At 40.8% G+C, this 24287-nt stretch overlaps 1 protein-coding gene across 1 annotated transcript in view; it reads left to right on the top strand.

The window, feature by feature from the left end:
- The window catches only part of PLXNA2 (plexin A2), a 272967-nt gene that overhangs the window by 193836 nt on the left and 54844 nt on the right, over positions 1-24287 (top strand). The window contains exons 9-14 of the mRNA XM_075264212.1: positions 1675-1789; positions 4310-4510; positions 5404-5500; positions 9218-9408; positions 13568-13719; positions 18208-18325. Coding sequence (XP_075120313.1) covers positions 1675-1789; positions 4310-4510; positions 5404-5500; positions 9218-9408; positions 13568-13719; positions 18208-18325 — 874 coding nt within the window. The remainder of the gene's footprint in view (positions 1-1674; positions 1790-4309; positions 4511-5403; positions 5501-9217; positions 9409-13567; positions 13720-18207; positions 18326-24287) is intronic.

Below are 24287 nucleotides of genomic sequence, written 5' to 3'. Positions count from 1 at the left end.
GAAAATATGTCATGTCGCTGTTTTTACCTCTAGCCGAAAAGATCAGCTAGATGAAAAAACTGCTACATACTCCCTTTGAAATGAATGGGAGTGCAGATTCTGCCTCAAAATCAGCCTGCAAAATACTCAGTGTGAACATACCCTACAAAACAGAATGTGTTCCTATAAAATTCTTGGCGTTATTATTACCCAGTATTTTCAGTAGGTTTTTACACCTAAAATATTGACATAAATAGAAAACATCAAACCACTCCGACCTCTGATTTCTTAAGCTTTGTCTGATGGTTTAATGCTATATTTTTAGCAGAGCTTTCTCTTAGAAGACACATAACTTATATGACTCAGTGGATACGACCCATTTCTCTCTACAAATGAGCAGAATTAATGGGTGAAAACTAATAGATGTTGTCCAGATTTAATGATATTCCATACATGGGTTAACTCTGAATAATGACAGCTCAAAAAGGCAAAATAAACATTTCTCTGAGGCATGGGAAAACAATAGTTAGTGTTTGCCACTGTGTGCCAGACCTACACTCATGCACTCCATCCCGCACTGCCTGCTGGTCACTCTGCAGAAAGCTGCAATTTGATATAACAGTGAGCTCACCCTTGAAGCTGCAATATGTAACCTTGAGATATCCTTGTTCAGTCTTCCTGGGCACACAGTGCCCATCACCATGGGGAGGGAGGCTACATGTCCCGCCTGAACCTGAAAGAACACAGTGTAGCCTCTTTAATGGTATCATTGTTTCCAGAAACTGCATGTAAAGCCAGGAATGCACATTAATAAAATAGTAATAATAATTGTTCCTAAATACTTGCTATCAGCACAATACCTGCTCGTTGGCTGATGCCAGCACCCTATTTTTACCACTAGCAATTCACACCAGCTTGCCAGATGTGTAATAAAATGCTCCATAGGTGACACTTTGCAAGTCTATGAGTGCTTAAGGTTTTTTAGAAAGCAGAGAGTGATTTAGTGAATGCAGGTTGGAGGGCAGAGCAGGGACATGATGTATGGGTGTCAGGTGTTTAGATATGCGCTGGCATAAATATTGAGGCTGCACTGACTGATGGAATTTGCCACAAGTGTGTAACTGGAGATGGTAATAGCAAATATATGTATATTTAATGTATGTCAATGTGATGCAGTGTTTACGCAGCACAAGTCATATATGGCTTCAGGGAGCCTGTGTTGTTTATTCCTGGCCATGTCCAGTGTATATGCAGAGGAAGCCGCTGTTTATACTAGCTGGCTGCTTCTAGAGATGTCCCAGCTTTTTTATGCCTGCGAACCTCTGCGGCTAGCATGGAAAAATAAATATTCCAGTTAAAAAGAAAGCAGATCACTAAGAGAAGACCAGACTGTGCAATCCACTCTTCAGCAGTTCCTTGGATTGTTTTAGCCTACTAGTCACTGCTGTGGTGACGTGCCTTTGTCCTTCCAGGCCCTTTGGGTGGGCTGCATATATCCTCTATCATCTCCTTGTCTTTCAGTGCATCCATATGTTTACCACTTGCATATCTGAAAATATACCTTCTAGCCATTTGCAATGTATATTTTTCGACTTTTATATAAATATATATGCAGGCAAATGTATAAGTGTTTGGCTGGACTTAGTCATTAATATCAGTTTTTTGTCACATTGTTTCTTCCACTTTTTTCCTCAGCTGCTTGTCCTGTGTAAATAGTGCATTCCGCTGTCACTGGTGCAAGTACCGAAATCTATGCACCCACGATCCAACAACCTGTTCCTTTCAAGAGGGTCGAGTTAATGTCTCTGAGGTAAGGCAAGGAAGTATATTCATTCTAGACAGAAATATTAAAGGGTTGGTTCATCTCAGAAAACCTTATTAGACAGAGGAAGATCCCCCTATCCTCATCTCTTGGACTGCGTACCGAGTACATCTATCCTAAATTACCCATACAACCTGTTGATTTGAATGGGCATCTATGTAACGCTAAATTTTAACTGCAGGGAAATTAAACATTTACTGCCATGTTTTCCCATATACTCCAGCTTATCTCTGGGGGTCCCAGCAGGGGGATGTTTTCTGAGCTGATTATTTTCGACTACTCCTTTCATCAAGTATAGTTTGAGACACCCTTTAATAAAGTGCACAGTATAAGTCCATAACGGTGGCATATGATATCCATAAATTCTTCATCTATGTATTGTTCACTGTGGCACCCATTATTATTTTTACAGCATTGTTGTATGCCAAATTGCCAAGCAATGCGCTCTAAAGCCAATACCTCTCATAAAGCACACTTTTTGTGTACTTTGCACAATGAAAACATTGTTTTTGATGATGCAGGGTATGCTATTTTATAAAAGGGCCCTGGCTTCTTTAAAAAATGCCTTTAGATGGTTTATTGTAGTGAGTGCTGATGAAACAGGCTGGAGTAATTCATGTAACCCAGAAAAATGTTGCTTACTTAAAGGCTGCGTTGCCAGAGTCAGACTGCTCTGCCACACGTGGTGCCGGAGACTGTTAGAAAGCAGACTGTATTTGCATAATGCGTGTTTGTTATCCCAGGGATGTTGTTATTTAACTTACTAGAGGTTAGTGGCAAAAGCTGTGATGGATTGGTCCATTTCTCTTGGGTTGCACTGCATATGAACAGCACTCTAGCAGAGTAAGTAATGAAATTTGTTTAAGCACGCCGTGTATATATCCGCAACTCTCTCTGGGGGTAGAGACCTGCAGAATGCCAGTTATCACTACTGCTGTGGAGCAGAAACAGGGATAATGCATGTCTTATCGAGCTGGCAAAAGCAAACAAATTGCAGATTAATGAAGCAAATGCTGAGGTTCGGGGACAGAAAGTTTACTGGAGTATTGACTCATTCGACCACTAGTTGAGATTCCACAGTACATAAGTTGGATTTGTAAAAAATAAAACCTGACTTATGTATGAATATACCTACAATGCAACTTGGATTACATTTTGCAATACAGAGGTTGCATTGCAGAGGCCTGAATGAGAACTTCCTGTTTTGCAAAGTGGCATAGATCTTTTTATGGGCAGTATGGTGGCTTTGAAATTATAGTCAACGTCTTTTCCCACATTCCCCATACTCCCAACTCCCTCAAAATGGGGAAGGGAAATAATTGAATGCAGGATGAATTTGCCAACAGCATATCTCCCATGTGCACAAAGAATTGAGCACGTTTCAATGAATATGCATGATCCCCTATGATTTCCTCCAACACCCCCATATGCATTAAATGCTGAAAAGATCCTGCCAAAATCAGCAAGTCCAGCTGACATTCATCTCATGTGTATGGACATGTTCACATTGTTGCAGCTTTGGAGGTTTGTTTTTATGCCAAACTAAGGGCTACATCTGCCTGGGGTTTGTATATTCTACCTTTGTTTACCTGGTTTACCCACAATGTCTAAAACATACTATTAGGTTCATGGACTTTCTTTGATAATAACCAATGTGTGTCTGAGATAGATAAAGCTCCACTAGAAAGGTGCTCATGTAAATATGACTATATGATCTACATAAAGTGCTGTGGAATATGTAGTCACTAACAAAAAGTAGTGGAATGAATATGAAAAGGCTACTGAGATTGGTAGAAAATAGAAATTGATTACCTGACATTCTGTTTGCATGTCAAAGGTGAGACATTTGTAATAGTGACTGTTGTGAAGACATAAGGAACATGCATATTTTGGGAACAGATGCCAAAGTGAGAGCAGTCGTAAGTCACTTGTTGGATATTGGGACATATAGGAGATTAGTAGATAGAGAGCTGTGACAGCATTCCCAGATCACCAACACTACTTAAATCTCTAAAAGAACTATATAACGATAGATTAATCTTTCAGGTTGCAAAACTTAGGATTGATGCACGTGAACCAGGTGCAAAACAGCTGTTAAAAACATCAATTTTTCACGGCTGTCTTGCACCCAAGTGGGATCCGTGAAAATGGCAGAAAGCACTTGACCTATATTTTGACTGTCAAATTAACGGTCATGAAAATAGCCCCCATTGACAGTGAAATTAATGCTGCCATGTGACATCCATTAAAAAACGGATATCACCCCGCCAGTTTTCAGTCGTGTGAATCTAGCCTTAATGTAATGTTCTCCAGACACAGTCAGCATAAAGTAAATGCAGAAGAAGCGCAGCATAACACAGATCGGGCACAGATGTCTCCGTTGTCAAGGAGTGAAGCATCACATTTTGTCAAATCTGTTTTTGCCACCAAATAGCTTGTACTATTGTTATTTAGGATAGCAAACTCAGCTCTTTGTGTTTGTAATGAAAATGGTTTCTTTTGCCACAGGATTGCCCGCAGTTAATACCCACAGATGAAATCTTGATCCCAGTTGGGGAGGTTAAGCCAATTACTCTGAAGGCAAGAAATCTGCCCCAACCACAGTCAGGCCAGAGGGGATACGAGTGTGTGCTAAATATACAGGGTGTGTTACACCGTATGCCAGCTCTGCGCTTTAACAGCTCCAGCGTCCAATGCCAGAACAGCTCGGTGAGTGTTGTGCCACAACATGGCATTTCTTTGTAGTCACTAACTCGCTGCTTACTCTATAAACAAGCAACCACCAGACAGGCAGCTTTAATCTATTCTGTTATAGTAAAATCAGAATGATGCTGTTGTGCTGCTACAATGACCTGAGCTATTGTAAATTGGGATGCTGCTTAAAAAGGATGGAACGCGTTATCTGGCCTTTCCCTGTCGCAGCCTGCGGGGGGTCATTTTGTGGAATAAGACAGCAATCTGACAAAAGGGTTGAAGCAAAAAGCTAATTTACAGCAGGCTGATAAAGCAGAACGGGGAAGTCTTATCAGCTTGTGCGAGTCCCCAGCTCACACCGACTCGATAGAATTTCTAATACAGTTGCTTCTGGCAGTGCAGCAGAGGGTCTGCAGGAGACAGACGCACAGCCAAAGGAGTAAATAAACACTTCCACTGAGCAAACAGCTGCAAGGAGGGCTCTCATTGTATAGGTGCAACACTCTTTACAGCCCTCCCATGCTTTTACCTTCAATCATGCTTGCATGATCCACATACTTATTCATTCTGCAAGTCTGATAAGGGATTGTGTGAAGATCAGGTTTTAGCTGTATGCTGCTTTTAATTTTGCCTTGATACAGTAACCTGTTTTAACACCCTTGTGGAAGGGAATTGATTGAATATTCTTAGTACTGTAGTGGTGCATCCCCCCTCCCCTTTCTGCACCAGGCAAAACCTAACAGCACAATATTACCATGTGCATATTCAGCGATCCCCCTTTAGACACCCATGGGCACAGAGTAGGTTGCATCGCTGCCCCATCATCTATCTGGAAACTGCAGGAATTTCTCCTAATATGTTTTAGTTCTCCATTTCTTTTTCTAAATTATTTTAATTTCTTTTCTCAGTATACCTACGAAGGAATGGATATCAGTGACCTGGCAGTGAATTTCTCTGTTGTATGGAATGGGAATTTTATCATTGACAATCCTCAAGATATTAAAGGTATAAAGCATATCTCAAAGAAATGAGAAATAGAATTGTATGCTGTGGCCATGTTGTCTTCTCACATACTTGGTTTATACTGACTGGTTTCTTGTTTTCATCATCACTTATCAAATAAAGTCATTGGGGCAGACTTCCGAAAAGCAGTCATAGTCTAAGGCCCCGTGTTGTGGAATGCAGGTAAAACACTTTGCGTTGTTTTTCTGCTACGTTTTCGTAACGTAAGGCCTTAACCTTAAATGTCTTTGCCAATAGCAACCAATTACAGCACAGCTTTTTATGCCAGAATAAAATGCGCAACGAAAATTGAGCCGTGAAGGGTTGCTATAGGCAACATTGACAGTTTTTCCTTAACACCCATAACAACCAATCAAAAAACAGCATTCATTTCTGATTGTTCTCTAGAAAAATGATTAGTTTCTACAGGCAACAAAAATAATTTTCTTTGAGACAGTTTTCTTAATCTGTGCTGTTTGTTTGGCTAAAGGAAACAATTGTAGAATACATTGGACACATATTAATGAGTCTGCTGTATTCAGGAGCACAGCCATCTTCCTGCCCATGTGTAACTACATAGACCGTAGCCCGTCCGTCACCGTGAGGAAGGCCAGAGGTGTTCTGTAGCTGTTTATCTGCTGTATTCATGAGCACAGCCATCTCCCTGCCTTCCCTGCCTATGTGTATCTACATAGACCGCAGCCCGTCCATCACCGTGAGAGAGGCCAGAGGTGTCCTGTAGGTGTGTATCTGCTGTATTCATGAACACAGCCATCTCCCTGCCTATGTGTATCTACATAGACTGCAGCCCATCCGTCACCATGAGGAAGGCCAGAGGTGTTCTGTAGCTGTGTATCTGTTGTGTTCATGAGCACAGCCATCTCCCTGCCTTCCCTGCCTATGTGTATCTACATAGACCGCAGCCCCTCCGTCACTGTGAGAGAGGCCAGAGGTCTTCTGTAGCTGTGTATCTGCTGTATTCATGAGCACAGCCATCTCCCTGCCTGCCCTGCCTATGTGTATCTACATAGACTGCAGCCCATCTGTCACCATGAGGAAGGCCAGAGGTGTCCTGTAGGTGTGTATCTGTTGTGTTCATGAGCACAGGCATCTCCCTGCCTTCCCTGCCTATGTGTATCTACATAGACTGCAGCCCGTCCGACACCGTGAGAGGCCAGAGGTGTCCTGTAGCTGTGTATCTGCTGTATTCATGAGCACAGTCATCTCCCTGCCTTGCCTGCCTATGTGTTTCTATATAGACTGTAGCCCGTCCATCACTGTGAGAGAGGCCAGAGGTGTCCTGTAGCTGTGTATCTGCTGTATTCATGAGCACAGCCATCTCCCTGCCTTCCCTGCCTATGTGTATCTACATAGACCGCAGCCCGTCCATTACCATGAGGAAGACCAGAGGTGTTCTGTAGCTGTGTATCTGCTGTATTCATGAACACAGCCATCTCACTGCCTATGTGTATCTACATAGACCGAAGCCCGTCCGTCACCATGAGGAAGGCCAGAGGTGTCCTGTAGCTGTGTAACTGCTGTATTTATGAGCACAGGCATCTCCCTGCCTTCCCTGCCTAAGTGTAACTACATAGACCACAGCCCGTTCGTCACCGTGAGAGAAGCCAGAGGTGTTCTGTAGCTGTTTATCTGCTGTATTCATGAGCACAGCCATCTCCCTGCCTTCCCGGCCTATGTGTATCTACACAGACCGCAGCCCGTCGTCACCATGAGGAAGGCCAGAGGTCTTCTGTAGCTGTGTATCTGCTGTATTCTTTGATCACTCCTATTAGCCAAATGGCGCAGTAACACTAGAGCAGACTAGGCAACCTGATGCCAGATTCTCTCCAAATAATATTATTTTTAATAATTAATTAATTTAATATTATTATAAGCCTAAAAATTATTGTTAACAGCAAATCGGAGATAATATTATCTCTACTTTTTGTCAGTGTGCAGGTTTTTTGGCAGTCTTGTAGAAGATAGACTTTATACTATACCACTGAATTTGGCGGATTGCTTTTTCTTTATTGTTTAGTTTTTTGGAATAAATCAATATGGATTAGCTCACTTACCTGAATAAAAAAAAATACATAAAAAGGATTTTATTACCATATTTTAAAAGAATATTAGCAAGCCTTTTTAGGGAATATTTATTGTTACATGTTGAATAAAGTGGACATCACTATATACCAGATTTTGTTATTACAGTGCTCCAGAGTACACCATAAGCTGAACTATGTTACACTTATGTTTCTGTTGCCCATTAAAATGTTTTGTTACCTCATCAGTCACATAAAGTGGCGCTCTGTAATAATTTATTAAACTAGCGTCGCATATTTCATATACACGCTGCTATACCGCATATAACAAAATAGCAGCACTTCAGTTTTCTTTCATTCCCTTTGGCTGGCAGTAGCTTGGGATAAGATATTGGGCTACTTCTAGTCTTCAGACATATTTGTATTTATTAAATAATACAGTTCCTATACTGCCACTGGTATACAGAATTTTCTGATGTCAGAGCGCTGCAGCACGAGCCACCAGGCGGTCAGCCTGTGAGCATTATCTTATTGTTCTGCTTGTACAGTATATGTCTATAGAGCTGAAACACAAATGACACAAGTATTTTGCGTATGAAAGAGATGATAATATTAGCCTGCCTTGTACTGCTTTATCGTGTTACCATGCTTTGCAGTCCAGAACATCTAATTAATTCACATTTTCAGCATGATCCTTCAGAACCAATTATAGTCTGCATTGTGTTCTTGTGACTTGTATCGTGGCTTTTATTTAGCCATGTGTCTTATGTATTAAATATTGTCTTAGGCACTGAGATCTTTAAATCCAGGGAGCCGCGGCAACGAGTAGTTTATACATTAGCAACATCATGTCTTTATTGAGATATGTATGTATATATGTTTAGAAATGTGTGTGTGTATATATATATATATATATATATATATATATATATATATATACTGTATATTGTAAGCCAATAGCTGGTCATATAATGGAGGGGGTGTACATCTCAGCCAGACTACTAAGGTGCTTGAGATGAGAAAACCCAGAAGGAATGTTTGTTCTCAGCCGACAACTTTCGTCTGCTGAGCATTTTGGTAGATGCTCAGTATTGGGCTGGATTTTTAGGAATGACAGGTAGAATTGGTAGTGGGTCCTGTCATTCCACCCCCCTCCAGTCCACACTTTGGGGATGTTGCGGCAGCTCATCCCCAAAGTGTCTGCTCATCAAGGGAGCTTAAGAAGCTAGCTCCAGCAGCAACACTTTGGCAGAGCTTGGCTAGATAGCCAACAGAGAGGTCATATTTTTGGAGCTGTGTCCTGAATGATTCTACTGGCTTTTGGATTTCTGTTATTCTAGGTGAGGTAACCTATTCTATGTTTAGTTAGAGCCTAGCCGGGCAGGTATTTATTTTTTTATTGTTTCCTTTTGTTGCTGCACTACCTTTTTGAGTGAAAATAAAACTCTATCTTTGCTTTGGACTATAGAATCTGGACTTTTGTGTCTATGCCACCCCACCTAGCAACCCCAGACCCTGACAATAAACCTTCTACATAAAATACTAATTGAAACAAAGCTTAAAATATTGAGGAAGAATCCGGGCTCAGCAATAGCCTGCAAACTATATCAATTTCTTTTTCTTTTTTTTTTGTTCTGTAACGATCTAAACTAACATCCTTTATTTGATCTTTCCCTAGTTCATTTGTACAAGTGCGCAGCTCAAAGGGAAAGCTGTGGCCTGTGCCTGAAAGCTGATCAGAAGTTTGAGTGCGGCTGGTGCAGCGGAGAAGGCCGATGTACTTTGCACCATCACTGTGCTTCTTCACAAAACCAGTGGCTAGATTGGTCCAGTAGGAATGTCAAGTGCACCAATCCACGTATCACAGAGGTTTGTTTAGAATCAGATTATATATCGCACTGTGGGACCTTGACCTTCTAATTACGCCTGTTTCCTTAATCTTTCCCATCTGTCTTATTTCATGATTATTTTTGTAATTGCCTCCCTTCCTGTCCTGAGCTGCTGTCTCTCTTTCTCCTCGCTGTTTAACGTCAGTCTCACACACAGAATATCCACAGGCTCACAGCCGTTAATTAAATAAAAGTGTGAGTGAAGCGCATGCAGCGAATCGATACGCTCGGGAAGAACATTTTCTTTCCTTACAGGGAGGGCTGGGGACACTTAGGTCAGGATGAGGGGGGCAGACATTTTCATGAAATGTCAATCAATAACCTGCCTCATTTACATAACCCTGGAGCACTGGGTTCCTCTTGTGTGACTTTCACCCTTTAGACTTGGCCCACTATTTTGTCAGGGATAGAAAGATACCTAGTGCAAGGAAATTGGGTAAATTCTAACAGCTCCGCAATGAAGAAAAGCAACCCAGGCTTGCCCAGCATTCTAGAGACTATAACACACAAAGTGTAAAAGACCACACAGTTTATTTAGTTGCTTGAGTGTAAATCATTTTAATATGAACTATAATAAATCTAAACGGAAATAATGTAGTGTATTTTCTCCTAATTTTTCATGCGTATAGCTGATTATTCATCAGGATAACCTATTAAATTAATGTTCTCCCTGTAAAAAATAATAGCTTCACATTTTCCTAAAGCCTATTTAATTCTGACGCTATCTGGTATTAACTGTAATTCCACTTTATCTCTTTGCTGATGGTGGCAAGGTAATATGTCTAATAAGTGGAACAGTTGGGGGTGCCATATTAATAGAACTTGGAATTCATTCCACGACAGTAGAGTTTATGGAACAAAATGTGTTCCCATTTATCTTAAGTACTTGATTAATTAGCTTTCAGTAAAAAAGTCAAATATATTCAGATGCACGCGACAACTAGGCTGTGGCTGGGTTTCTCATGAGATAGTTGTACAACCCTAGTATAAGGTGAAAGAAGGTGTGAAAAAGTGCAAGGCCCTCATATTTATTGTCTCCGTGTATCAATCTTACCACCTTGTCTGATCTTCCTCTCCACTAGTCATTTGCTTTGTTGGCACGTAGTTGAAGTTCACATGTTACAGAAGGCATGCTAGTCCTAGAGGAAGCCAATGAGGAGCATGAAGACTTAAAGAAGAATAGAAATCCTTTGTCTCGGTCAGGCTCCCATAGTCCCACAACCCCTGTGCCTGTGAGAGGCGCTAATCATTACAGAATCCCCTGTTGGGTTCTTTATTCTGTGTCACATCCAATGCCAAAGGTCAACCAGACGCTGGATATGGAAATGCAGCCCCTCAGACAGGCACCGGGGAGCAGATGTGCCCATTGACAAATCGATTTGCTGGAAAGAGGAAGAGAAGGAGGGGGTGACTTAACATGAATGCATCTGTCTACGGGATGCCCAGACTACTGTGGTGGCTAGTGAAGCAGAACGGATGATTTTAAATCTGCCCAATGTTTCCAGCTGAATCGTAACTTTTCTACGGCGTTGATGTGGTCGTCCAGGAAACATGAGTGGCAGCGCTGCTCCTCGGCTGGAGGCTATTAATCACACTTTACTGTGATGTCACTTCCATGGTCCACTCTTCTGCTCTTTCTTACTGCCTTTTTGTCACATGCCTTTTCCTTGGCATTTTTCTTGGATTTTGGGTATTATTTCACCCTTCTTGACACATCCTTCATTACGTCACCATTTAATAAATGGTTTAAAACATTTGAATGCATTTGCTAATTTGGTAAGAAAATTGGGCAAATGAATGCCCTGCATGAATACATAAACTGTGCCGTAGGAGTAGCCATATACATTGACCCGAATTAAAATTACACACACATACTTACACATGTTTGTACTTCAACACATCAAACATTGTTGCGAATTGTGCTTCATACACGTGTGCATGCTAATGTATACATATTGCATTTCTACATATATATTTCCTTATCAGTGTGTCTATTTGCCTCTGTGTCTATCTGTTTTGTATATAAATTTATAATGCGCATGTTTCTATTACCATAACATGCCCTCCACACAGCAGCTTAAGGCTGTTCTGTCAGAATGAATAATCGGGTCCCTCTCTCTTGTAACAATTAGGCTGTAAATGTGCTCTCTGCTAGGCAGAAAGGCTCGGCCTCTTGCAGAGAGGGACTACATCACACAAAGCTTATGGCTCTTTCACTCATTTTTGCTGCACCAAACCATGTTTGACCCATTGTGAACCACAATCCCATAAAGTTGAGTTCACACTGGATGATTTTATGACGGTTCTGCCCTTTTATTCAACAATTAACAAAAGCAAAAACAGTGCATTTGTAGTTTACTACTAGTTTTTGCAAGTAAGAAAGCTATGTCTTTTTTATTTAATTCACAATTTTGCACCAACACTTGGCACATTTAGCACTTGATATTGCCATGAAAAATGTCTAGTATTTAAAACAGGTCCGGGGGTGATCACAGTAGCATTATACATGTCCATTGCTCTCATCCGTCATAGGATCAAAGCAACAGACCTTAAGAGTAATAGAATGACAGATACAGACATTGCTCCCCTCTCTCTGGCATTCATTCCCATTCACTGCAATGTAAAATCTTGATGGAAGCTTTCTTCCATGATGCTTGTTTAATTTTGTGTGATGAAAGAAAAATTCCTCTATGCCCAACTTTTTCTTCCATCAGAAAAGTAGGGAAGAAGGTTTCTCTCGTGTTTTTTTTTTTTTTTAGATTAGAGTGAATGCAGACAGACTCTTTCTACATCAGTCAATCAGTCGCTGAAGTCCGTTGCTCTTATCCCTACCATGTCAAATCTGGCTCATGAATTATTATGTCAGAATCACAGTGCATTTGCTTTCTTTTATTGCATTTTCCTGTTGTTTATATAGTGCCTACATATTCCACAGTGCTGACTTTTCTCCTCAACAATCTTTATCTCAGACACATAGCCAAATCTATCTATCTATCTATCTATCTATCTATCTATCTATCTATCTATCTATCTGTTATTTTTCTCTCCATCACTGCTGTCTACACATAAGGTGCATCTTTATGCGAGTCAACAGGCCTAAGTGTATGCAAGTTGCAGCGTGTGGGGTTGTGTGTATACATTGGTGGTGTATGTTGTTTTTATTGTGCATTTCGCCAGCTGTAATTAATAAAACTCATTCTGTCCCAGCCGGGGGCTGAGCTGTGACACAGTTACTTCCAAACTGCTCAATTAGCGTCCAAAGGAATGTAGGTCAGAGAAACCCTGGTCTTTGCTGCTCCTACGAAAATCAACCACTTCAGTGCCTGGAGCTTTATGCATTATATATAGTATGTGAGAGTGGACTCTGTTATGGCCTTGTCTTCATGTTTTACATATAGTGCGACTTAGACTACCTTTATTTTGCTCTTCGATATACAATATAGTGATCTCCGGTGTATGATAGTTATTTACACAATGCATTTGCCTGTTATGTTTATGTATTTTGTTACATTTACTTGCTTGGAAATAATAATGTAGATTTTTTATGAACATGTTCATCTGAATACAGGCTTATCTGTGTGAATTTGACATGCTAGCCTACTCCTCTTCATGGATTGTAGGTGTGTGACTGGTTGTACTATCAGCATTCTGCCCTTGTGCACATTGGCCATGTCTGTAGCCTGCATAGAACCATGGCTTCATCTGACACCAAGTGAATGTGACCTCTTTTTCACCTGATCTAGCCTTTCAAATTTATTTTCAAGATCTCTTTTAAGAAAGTTCTGACAATCACTGTCCATATTCCACTTAGGTATCATTCCTCCGTCTGTATCTGCGGACACCACACCACCACCCTGCTCATTTGACAGTGGTGTGTTGTCTATGGTTGATCAGTTTATCATGTCTTTAAAAAGCAGATCACCTTTTTCTATATTTTGGATGTCACTGATTCTGTGAAAAACAGATGACACAAATGTCCGTAGACTTTCATTGATGTGTTGTATCGGCACCAGTGCAATAAAAGGGTGTGTTGTTGTTTATTTGTACTGTATACATTTTATATCTATTTGGCAGCATTTGGATACTCTGACATCAACTAAATAAAGTGCTAATATTCTTTCTCCTTGCATGTTTTCTAGATACTCACGGTGTCTGGACCCCCAGAGGGGGGCACTCGTGTCACAATTCGGGGAGTGAACCTTGGTCTAGACTTTTCTGAGATTGCCAGCAATGTACTGGTGGCTGGGGTACAGTGCACGCCTGTGGAGGAAGAGTACATCATTGCTGAACAGTAAGACTAGTCTTTAACTGATGTTTCTGTTTTAGGACAGGGCCTCACAGGACGTAAATGCCGCGTTTTACAGTCAGGGCAAAATGGATGGGATTGTAGCGAATCCCATGCCCACTTTGTGGCAAAAACTGCAATGCGGACACGCCACGATTTCCAAAACTGGCGCAGTCAAGGGTGTGTTCCGGGGCAGCTGAGCATTACAACAAGATCTTCCTCTTGGTCAGGAGTCAGCGAGGGAAACCTCAGAGTAGGTTCAGACAGAGTTTTTTGGTCCGGAACCTGAGGCGGAGGCCACCTCAGGTTCCGGAGCAAAAACCAGGTAGCCGCGACTGAAAGCTGGTGCACTGCACCGGCATCCAGCCGCGCACTCTGCTCAGGATTAGGCCCAATGAATGGGCCTATTCCGGAGGAGGGAGTTTTTTCAGGCTGAATCGCGAGGCGACTCGGCCTGAAGAATGAACATCTCGCTTCTTTTTTCCGGGAGCTGGAAGAAACGGCCTGAAAACCCTGACCAAAAAACTCTGTGTGAACTTACCCTCAGAGTACATCAGGGTTGCTGGGAGGGATATTTAGTGGAAGGAAGATCTTGCTGTGATGCTCAGTCACCCGAGTATGCGCCCCCATTGTACTCTTAATTTAACAAGCTAGCCTAGGAATAACCTCACCTAGATATGACCCAACTCAACCTGAGGGCTAGTTCACAAGGGGGCAATGAGGCGGATTTTCACCGCGGATTTCGCCTCAAAAGCCACCTCCATACAATGGTGGTCTATGGAGACCGCTAGCGTTCGTTTTTCCGCTAGCAGTTTTTTGCTGCTAGCGGAAAAAAGAAGCGACATGACCTTTCTTCAGGAAGATTCCGCCTGAGGAAAGCAATAGAAGTGAATGGGAGGCGAAAAACACGTCACACTTCTATGCAAAAAAAAGTGTCACTTTTTTTGCACGTTTTTTTGCAAAAACGCAACGCTTTTTTTTACGGTCCATCCACTTTAGGGGAGGGGAAAACCGCCTGGCGTTTTCTGAAGCGGTTTTTACCAGAAAACGCTCCAAAAAACGCGTCAAGGTCCAAAAACCCTTTCTAATTAGGAAGCGTTTTTTTTCCGGACCAAATTAAGTCACACGTAATTTACGTGTGAACTAGCCTTAAGCATAACCTAAGCAGTTCTATTTTTTTTGTCAAAATCAAGCAGTCATTCTAAAAACATCATTGTGTTCATGGCTCTGAGTACTATAATGTACTAGGGCAAATATAATAATGATTTTAGCGCTGACAGGCCCCCTTTAAGCACCAATAATGTTCTAACTGCCTTCTGCACCCCCTTAAGTCTGCATTACTGTGCTACATACTTAGGAATCCAACTAACCCTTCTAATGAATGTTTTGCACAATGCCTGACCCCCCTAATAGTAACAGCATATTTGGATGACTGTATATATAGAGGTACAGATTAATAATGAATCGCTGCAGTTATTGAAGCGCTCCAAATGAATGGTAACAGTGAGAAATTCCATTTTGTACTCCAGTTAACTTCCACGTACTAGTACAGCTAGTACTAGGATAACATCGAAATTAAGGTCATGCTGAACTTTGTAAAGGTTAAGGTCAAGTTTGCTTGTTTACCTAGTCTCTATAAATATAAAAAAATAGGCAGACAATCTTTGCCGGCTTCTGGAAATCAGATAATGGCAGGTAAAACCAAGAACGGTAATAAGTCATTTATTGCACAAAGAAAATGGGAAGATAGAGCGGTAGGCAGAGGAGGTAAAGCCTCTGAGATGAACATATGTGTGCCATAATGGGGCCTCCAGTCTATTTATAGCTTGTGCTATGATGTGTCTGATAGAAAAACATTGTCAAAATGGACTGCAGCAAAAGTGAAATGCCCACATTGTAGTTATGTGTACTGCATAGGTACAGATAGCATTGTACAGAAAGACAAAGGGCTTCTAGATTCTTAATAAAAATTACTCATTTCATTTGATATGTGATGCGGTGCTCACATGTTGCAGCTCAGACGTGTCTATGATGTAGGCAATATGTCGCCAGCATGTAGGTTGTCATACTTTTTTTACTGACTGCAGCTAAATGTAATTCTATTGAGATTACTTTCACCCTGCAATCAGTTTGGAAACTGTGGCAATTTGTCAGTGTAGTTTCAGCTTTATGTCATGTCGTCTGCAATGTGTCCACCCAGCATTAAAGGGGTTGTTTGGCTACAACATATATTAAGATTAAAAGTACAGTAACATGATGTAGGTGAATAAACAAAACCATTCCTACTGCCACTGGTTCCCACTGATCTTTACTTCCTGGTATCCCAACACCTACAGGAGATGTCCGCCTATCTAATCACAGACTGCGGTGGGACATCACTGCGGCAGGTGAATTCTAGAGAGACACCAAGAAGTAGAGGTCAACAGGGAACGGTTTGCGTTGCAACTGGATCAGCAAGGGATTAGTGAATATCCTGGGGTTGTTTGTTCACTTTAGGCTAAGGCCCCACGTGGCGTCCCCGTGGTTCTTCCCAGAGGCTTCTGTTTCATTTATACCTATGGGGAAACCGCCGGTGTTTCCATAGGCATAATTGACAAGCTACAATTTCCAAAACTGCACTGTTTTTCGAAATCGTGCCGTGTCCGCAGCACGGTTTTACCACAAAGTGGGCATGGGATTTGCTAGAATCCCATCCACTTTGCTCCGACTGTAAAAGTCAGCGATTTTTCCTGCTGCGTTTCCACCGTGGGCAAATTGTAGTGTATGCGCCACGTGGTGCCCCGGCCTCAAATGGAATGTCTCACCACTTTTACATTTGGTGAAACATATTACTTTTTTCTAATCTGTTATTAACTCATTGAGGTTTATGGGAGAGTTTTCTGGACGTATTTTGTGCAGGGAGGGGGAGCAGATAAGCTGAGACATCATCTATTGCCAGTAGTGGATGCAGTGATGGGTTAGTGATGTTTTGTATAGATGTCTCATTTTCTCTCGTAATACCATCCATCTTGTCTACGATAAATGAGGTCAAAGAAACCTCTACAGAATTGGCAAGTGTTGGTGTATTATTAGGCTGAAAATTGTAGGAGTTAGTACTTTTAAAATATAGATACTGACATGGAAAGTTAAAAAAAAATCTTAAAAAATGTGTTTGACATAAAACTGGGTTTAAAAAATAGCTCATTTTGTGGTGAAACATTCCCTTTAAGAAACTGTATGGTACAAGAACTACTGAGATCTCCCACAGCCCCAAGATTGATGCATTTCACAAATGAAGTCTATGCTTGGTTATTAGCATACCCAATGCGCGTTGTACTGTAAGTTATTTTCAGCATATTGGAATGGAGTGATTGGAAAAACTCAGTATAACTTCTATTTGTACACAATTGAATGCATCCTTGGAGTCAGGTTCTCTTTAACCTCCCTAATGCCACATAATCCCACCAGGCAGTTCATACAGTAGGACCTACATGTTTTATATACTGTAGATAACGGCTTATTTCTGGAGCGCTGGTGCAGAATACTAATGTTCTGGACATCTGAGAGTAAACTGACACAAGAACCAGAACTGTGCAAGGGATTTGTTGCTTCTCGCTCAGTAATTCCATGCAACTCATTGATTCTCAGGAAATATTTAGCAAATGACTTTTGATTTGCCTTTTGGATTTTCTCATTTTAACTATTGACTTCATAGCTTGATATATTTTGGAAAGATGAAAGCATTTCTTGTTTGCACCTGTCTCTGCCTACCACAGAGCACTCAGACATAGAAAAGAACAGCCGGACTGGGGCTTAGAAGTGCAGATGTCAGGATGATGGAGTGCTCCCCCTTTTGTGATAGGACACAATTGGGGATCACACAGGACTTTTTGTCATCTGTCATGGCTGACAGAGCCTGACTCAGTCCATCTGGGTTTCGAAGCACCTCTAAATGTACGCTTAGAGACTGTTTCCCATAGAGACTTAAGCTCTAAGTTCTCATTGCTTTCTATAGGCCTTTCCAGATGCACTGCAGTGTAAAATGACAGAAGGGTTAAGGTTTTGTGAGCTGCTGTTATTTTTATTGGTGTGAATCCAGGGGTGTCCATCTGGCAATCTGTGAGCTTAATGCAGATCTCTGGAGGGTTCTAATAGGAAAAAGAGACAATCAGCTGGAGGGAGAAAAGGGTGATGGAGAACAGTGGGGAGCATGTAGTATGCTCGAATAGGGGAGATAGCGTAGCTGCTCACAGAATGAAAGAAAGGTCATGAAAAGTGGGAGTGGGTGGCAGAACCATGTGGGTGCACGAACACAAAAGCAAGGTAGTAAAGAGCTAAGACAATAATATAAATGTGAAGCAAGAACAAACATGATTCAGAGGGCTGTAGGCAAGATGCAGATCTGGAGGCCTGAAATCCTGCACATCCTTAATTGTTAGGTATTGACGTCACTGAAATAAATGGCTGTTATGTTAAATAGCGGTTTATAGCTTTCCATTTATATTTATTTTTCAGAATTGTATGTGAAATGGGCCCAGCGACTGCTGCATCCAGCTCCGGCCCAGTGCTTCTCTGTATTGGAGAATGTAAGCCAGAGTTCATGGCCCGATCTTTGCAGCAATATAGCTTTGTGGTGAGTAGCAAAAAGCATTTATAGCATATCTAGCTTTATTTTCTGTGTCCTATTGAAGTTGTTCCTGTCAAAATGTGCAGACAGTATGATAAAGGAGTTTTTCAACCCTGTTCCAAACATTGTACTAAAGGTACAAATATAAAATTGAGAAGTTAAAATTATTGGTAATCCAGTTTCCAACCTGTCGGTAAGAGTGTTCGGCTTTAATATTCTGCAAGTATTATTTTGTGTGTCACTTCATGAAACTGTTAAAGCATATACAACATGAATTATTTGATGGAACTGTTACACGATTTATTGGAGAATGCATGAAACCACTGGGTCACTATAGAAGTAAGTTAGGGTTAAACCTGGGAGAATAGTCTGTGGCTATGGACAAAAAGATTCATTGTACTGGACCTTTAAGAAACTTGAAGTACATAAGTCCTAGCACCAATGTAATGCTGAGTTCACAGGGTTTTTTTTTAGTCCAGATTTTGACACGGAATCTGCATCAGAACCCGGCTCCAAAAATGCCTCCGACTGCCGCGACTGGATGACGGTGTGCATCGGCATCCATTCGCGGCAGATTAGATTAGACCAAAATGAATGGGCCTAGTCAGAAGGTCACGCCACGGCAAGATAGGGCAGCTTGCTGCTTTTTTTCCGTGAGCGGGAAAAAAGAAGTGAACAGCTCTCATTGAAGTCAATGGGAGACATTTTTTGAAGCCAGATTCTTAGGTGGATTCCGCGTCAAAATACATTTAAAAAAACATGTAACGTTACTGTCCCCTATCACGCCATAGGCTTACAAATTCAAGGTACCTTTATTTCCTTTTCTGTACCTATTTCATACCTCTTCCTCTTTTCCCCATTTCCAGAATTTGTACTTTTCTTCCTGGTTCATTAGAGTTCAGTTACCTGCCTTCAAATGAGAATTGTTGTTCTTGGTCCTGCGTGGCCTTTGTTGTTATACTCCTTTCATAGCACAGTCTGATTGTAAACGAACCTTATTTGGTCTGACTTATGCATTTGTCCAGGAATACCTGTAATACTACACTGCTTTTTCATTCTTTGTTTTTTTTTTTTTGTATCTTAAAAATACCTTCAATAAAAATGTTTGAATTAAAAAAAAAACAAAAAAAACTCAGTGTGAACTCAGCATAAGAGAGCTGCAACAGTCAGGAGAAGAACCCAGGACACCACAGCAGACAAGTATAAGTATTGTGACGTAGGCCGAGAATTTTATATTAACCTATCCTTAGGGGTTATGGCAGCACTGAAAGTAGCACAAGTCCATATCCAGTGCAATGACCTGGAATGGTACTGAAGCTTTCTCTTGGTCACTGTAAAATACACGTTTAAAAATAAGACTCCTATTGACTTCAATGACATTTTACACGTGTATTTTTTTTTTTACACGTGTAAAAAAATGTTATTGAAGTCAATGGGAGTCTTATTTTTACACGTGTATATTTTACACGTGTATTTTGCCAAAATACACGCGCGTTTACTCCGTGTGAACGGGCCCTAATGATCAGACCTCCAATAACTGGGTATTGATGAGCTATTCTCAGGATAGGTCATCAGTAACTAATTCCTGAAAAACCCCTTTAATATTTCTTAGCAGTAGCCATTGAGAAATTCAGTGTAATCTATAGGTGCAGTAGATTACACCTATATCTATTACTTGACTGTTGTTTTTGCAGACATAGGCTCATTATATATAGATATTACATTCTTCTAATAGGGCTGTGTTGTCAGAGTGGAGCCAGTTTTACAAGGCTTTAAAATAGTATAATTATTATGTTATATAATAATTGGGATTGTATAATGAATTGATGATGTATAATTTGTTGCATATTTACTTTCAGAGGAATTCAATAACTAGCTTTTTTGCGAACTAGAGGATCTGCTCTTTTCAAGAACCCATTCACTTCAGTGGGTTGGGTCCGTGAAAACGGACCCAATAATCCAATCCATTTTCATAGATTGTAGACAGCACACAGCCAAGGAGGTCGGCCATCGGAGTAGGCTCTTAGTACTCCAAATATTCTTGAAGAAGTGAGAATAAGCAGTATGTATTTAGTCTTATGAAAAAAGGAGAAGCTTTTTGACTGAGTTGACCAATTTAGAAGCCACGTTCTTCTCAGTGGCCCATTCAGCGCTCAGTGTTTGCCTATAATTTACTGTGCTAGTGCACATCTAATAGCATTGATGGAAGCAGCGGCTCTCTTCCCCAGTCCACCACACCTAGTCTTCCCTAGCAGCAAATTATAGGTTTGCTCAAGCTCATGATAAAATGACACATTTTTTCAGAAAAATCAATGGTAAGCTTTCTGCGGCTCAACTGCACAAGGCTCCCCTTAATCATATAACAAGCCATAACTGTCACTGTGTGCTTTATGATGTCATTTAACAAGAGTAGCCTGGAAAGTACAGATAGGCAGAACGAGGACCCTAAAAGGAGTTAATCCTATTAATGGCGACGTTTAAGGGAGCCACTTCATATAAAACATGCCATTCTTCTCCATGCTAATTAATGAAGGTTTATTACTATAGAACCAGAAGAAAATCCTCTCTCTGGTGACCTTGTTCAGTCGCTGGTTCTACGTCTCAGGTGACTGTCCCTATTGTGTATGTGCACAAGTTTGCTAACCAATTTCCCCCAGCTAAGTACCCTTTGTAGCATTGCTTAGCTGGCCATAATGTGTTTGATCACGTAATTCTACTAGAGGATGCCTTCGTCTAAGAGAAATGGATAAGGGCTTGTGGCACACATAGCTGATGATATCAGTTGTCAGAAATGACTTCCAGTTTTCCGCCATCTTCCTAACTTTATTCTTTGCTTTAATTTCCGTTTACTATACGTCTGTATTTTTTTCTTAACTTGTCTTGTAGGTTTTGTAGCTATGTATCAATATCCTTCTTTTCCCAATTTCTTTGAATTTGACGTAAAATTACACACAGACACAGTGTGAATGCGCCCTTAGTTCTATATATTGCAGTTTGACTTCTATAAAACGTATTCATTCTAGGGATGTGCAGTTAATCAAAAAATTACAATTATTTCTCCATTCCAAAAAATTATGAAATCTCTGTTAGTCCTGCCCCAGGAATCTTCTATGCAGACTTTGTCCTCCCACTGTAAACTATGATGTTCAGTTTCCTCACTATAGTCAGTAGTTGGGTGGCAAGCTGAGGATGCCTATATATAAGATATATCTGACTTTTTCTCCTTATATCACAATATTTAACCTTTTTAGTTTGTTTAAGCAAAAACATGAAAATTAAAAATCGAATGCAGATTTTATTTTTATGCAAAAATCACCCAACCCTAATTTCTTGTACAGTGTATGGAAACTTTTCCTGATCAATTGCTGCTCACAGAGTTGCATGGTTCAATCCAAAATAACAATGGGGGTTATGAAACTGGCTATAAGACCTCACGTTGCGGAACACAGCCAAGGACAGGGCCCCACATTTTGACTACGTTACGTTTTACAGTACCTGCAGAGTGGATTGGATTCTGGCTAATCTCATCGATACAGTGCAGAAAAAATCTGCAGCGGAAATGCTGTAATTTCAAAAAACGATGCATTTTTGTAAATCGCAGCCAGTCTATCATACCTACTGATACGCTGGCGTTTTCTGTACAGGCATAATAAAAGCAGAAAGAATTTTCAGTAAAAATCGCTATGCACGCCTGCAATACATCACATTTTTTTTTGCCTTACATTTTTTGCCTTACATGGTGCATTAGCCTAAAAAACATTTGGTTTTTAATTGCGTTTTTTGCTGTGTTATTCTTTGTGATTTTTCTTCCCCTGTTAAACCCGTTAAACCCTTAGGGAAAACGGGAGCGTTTCCACACATACAATTGACATTCTGCGTTTTTCAAAAACTTGTGCATTTTTTTTTTATGTATAATGTGAACCCTATATAGGGATCACAATATAATTTTTTTTTTCCTATCAGTCTTTGTAGAATGGGAGGAAATCCACGCAAACACGGAGAGAACATACAAACTCCTTTTAGATGTTGTTCCTGGCAGGATTCGAACCCAGGACTCCATTGCTGCAAGGCTAATCACTGAGCCACCATGTTGCCCCCCCCAAAAAAAACTTGTGCGTTTTCAACTTTTCCACAGTGTTTTTTTCTTTGCAATGTGTGAATGGGATTAGGTAGTGTAACACTGCCTTAATGAATATCTGTCTTTGTTATCCATAGCAAACAATCTTAACACAGCTTTCATTTTTGCGCTGTAATTGGTTGGTCAGCAAAGACAGTTTTTCAATACTAGTAATAGTAATAGTAACTTCATATAGTTTTTACACAGCAGCACCTTTTTGTCCGTTGATTTGTGTGGACACTGCGCGGAAAACACATGACCCCATTATAGTCTATGGGGTCCGTGTGCTTTCCTTGCTCACTGCTTTTTAACGCATTCTTTATTCCATTCGGGGGTCCCCAAGCAGATTTCCTGAACAGAATACCAAACGCAGATATGAACCAGGCCTCAGACAGTAAAATATAATTTCTATGCAAAGGCAACAGATTGTCGAATGTTACACAAAAAAGTTGTGATGATTTATTTTTTCTTTACGCTTTCCTTCTTTCTCAACATGCATGTCCTGCTAAGCTGCTGTCTAGTACTGTAGAATGAATGCACTCCCATCTGTCCTAGTCCCCAGTGGGGCTCCCATTCTGCACAAGGGTCGATTCCATAGGAAGCCAATTAACCTACAATTAACTGGCGAATCCAGGATCTGTTTTTGTCAACAGTTTCCAATAAAAGTCTTCAGCTCTTCTCCTTAGATATGAGTGACCTTGACTGCTGCACTGTTGGCTTGCTTGCAATAAGATTGTAATGTGATGTTATTGAATATGGCTTTAGAAGAATAGAGAATGTTTTATCTCACTAAATCAGATGCCACATTGTGTATTGCCAAATAACATCTGGATAGAGGTCACATGGACAAGGTTCTAAGGACGAGGATTAAGGTTGCCCGGCTTCGAGGTGTATCTGATACGTGGCTTTTAAGTCAAGAATGCTTCCGTTAGCAAACCAAAGCAACATGTCTGCAGCATCTAAGCTAGGTATTCAGGCATCCCACTCTCCCAGGATCATGTGTATCTGCCAGCAATATAATGGATTCAACCGCTGCTTACCTGGACCCACAAGACACAATCCCACTCATTATTTCTGATTTATGGGAACCTGAACCTGTAACAACCTTTCTGAGACCTCAGTGTATTGCTCCATCTCCCTCCTCAGCAGCAAACAACATGACACATTCCGGAGGCAGTTTCTCCACAGTGCCCAAATATCTCTCGATTTTCCTATCTACTTTTATCATTATTGCTTTGCATGAGAGATATAATACCCCATCTTCCAGCCATTCTGTTGTCTGCTCACTGCAGGTTATTGCTGTGGGCGAGTAGAAGAACCTACAAATAGAATAATTGGAAATACTTGAAACAATCTACATGTTGGGCTGCAAATAGCTGTATATTTTTATCAGCCGCTCATGAATTTGCCTATGCCCTTGGCTGTCATCTATTAGGTTGTCTGTTTATCTGTAACCTCTTCATATATTCGGCTTATTTATTGGCTTCATTTTCTTATTCTGTTTGTTTCTGGCTTCAAGTCTCCTATATTATAGAAGGTTTTTTTCTGTCATGGTAGCAAGCAGCATTAAAGCTTATGCATATCATCAAAGTGTGGAATAAAAAGAATTGGTGCATTTTGGAAACTTTTGGCGCCTTTACTTAGCACTTGGTGCTCGAAAGCAAAAGAAATACCTTGGATGCAACTTATGGTCATTTCATAGACTCACAAATAATATTGGGGGATCAACTAACGCTAGGTTCACACTAGCATTTCATCTCCTCAACGGAAAGGCGGACCACTAAAACAATGGTTACACACACAGCCTGGCGGACCCCATTGTTTATAATGGAGTTTGTCGGGTGTGTGTCC

Source organism: Leptodactylus fuscus, chromosome 2 (genome assembly GCF_031893055.1).
Source record: "Leptodactylus fuscus isolate aLepFus1 chromosome 2, aLepFus1.hap2, whole genome shotgun sequence".
Classification (NCBI taxonomy): Eukaryota; Metazoa; Chordata; class Amphibia; order Anura; family Leptodactylidae; genus Leptodactylus; species Leptodactylus fuscus.
Note: the sequence above shows the minus strand (reverse complement) of the source record. Positions and strands in the feature narration are given on the sequence as shown.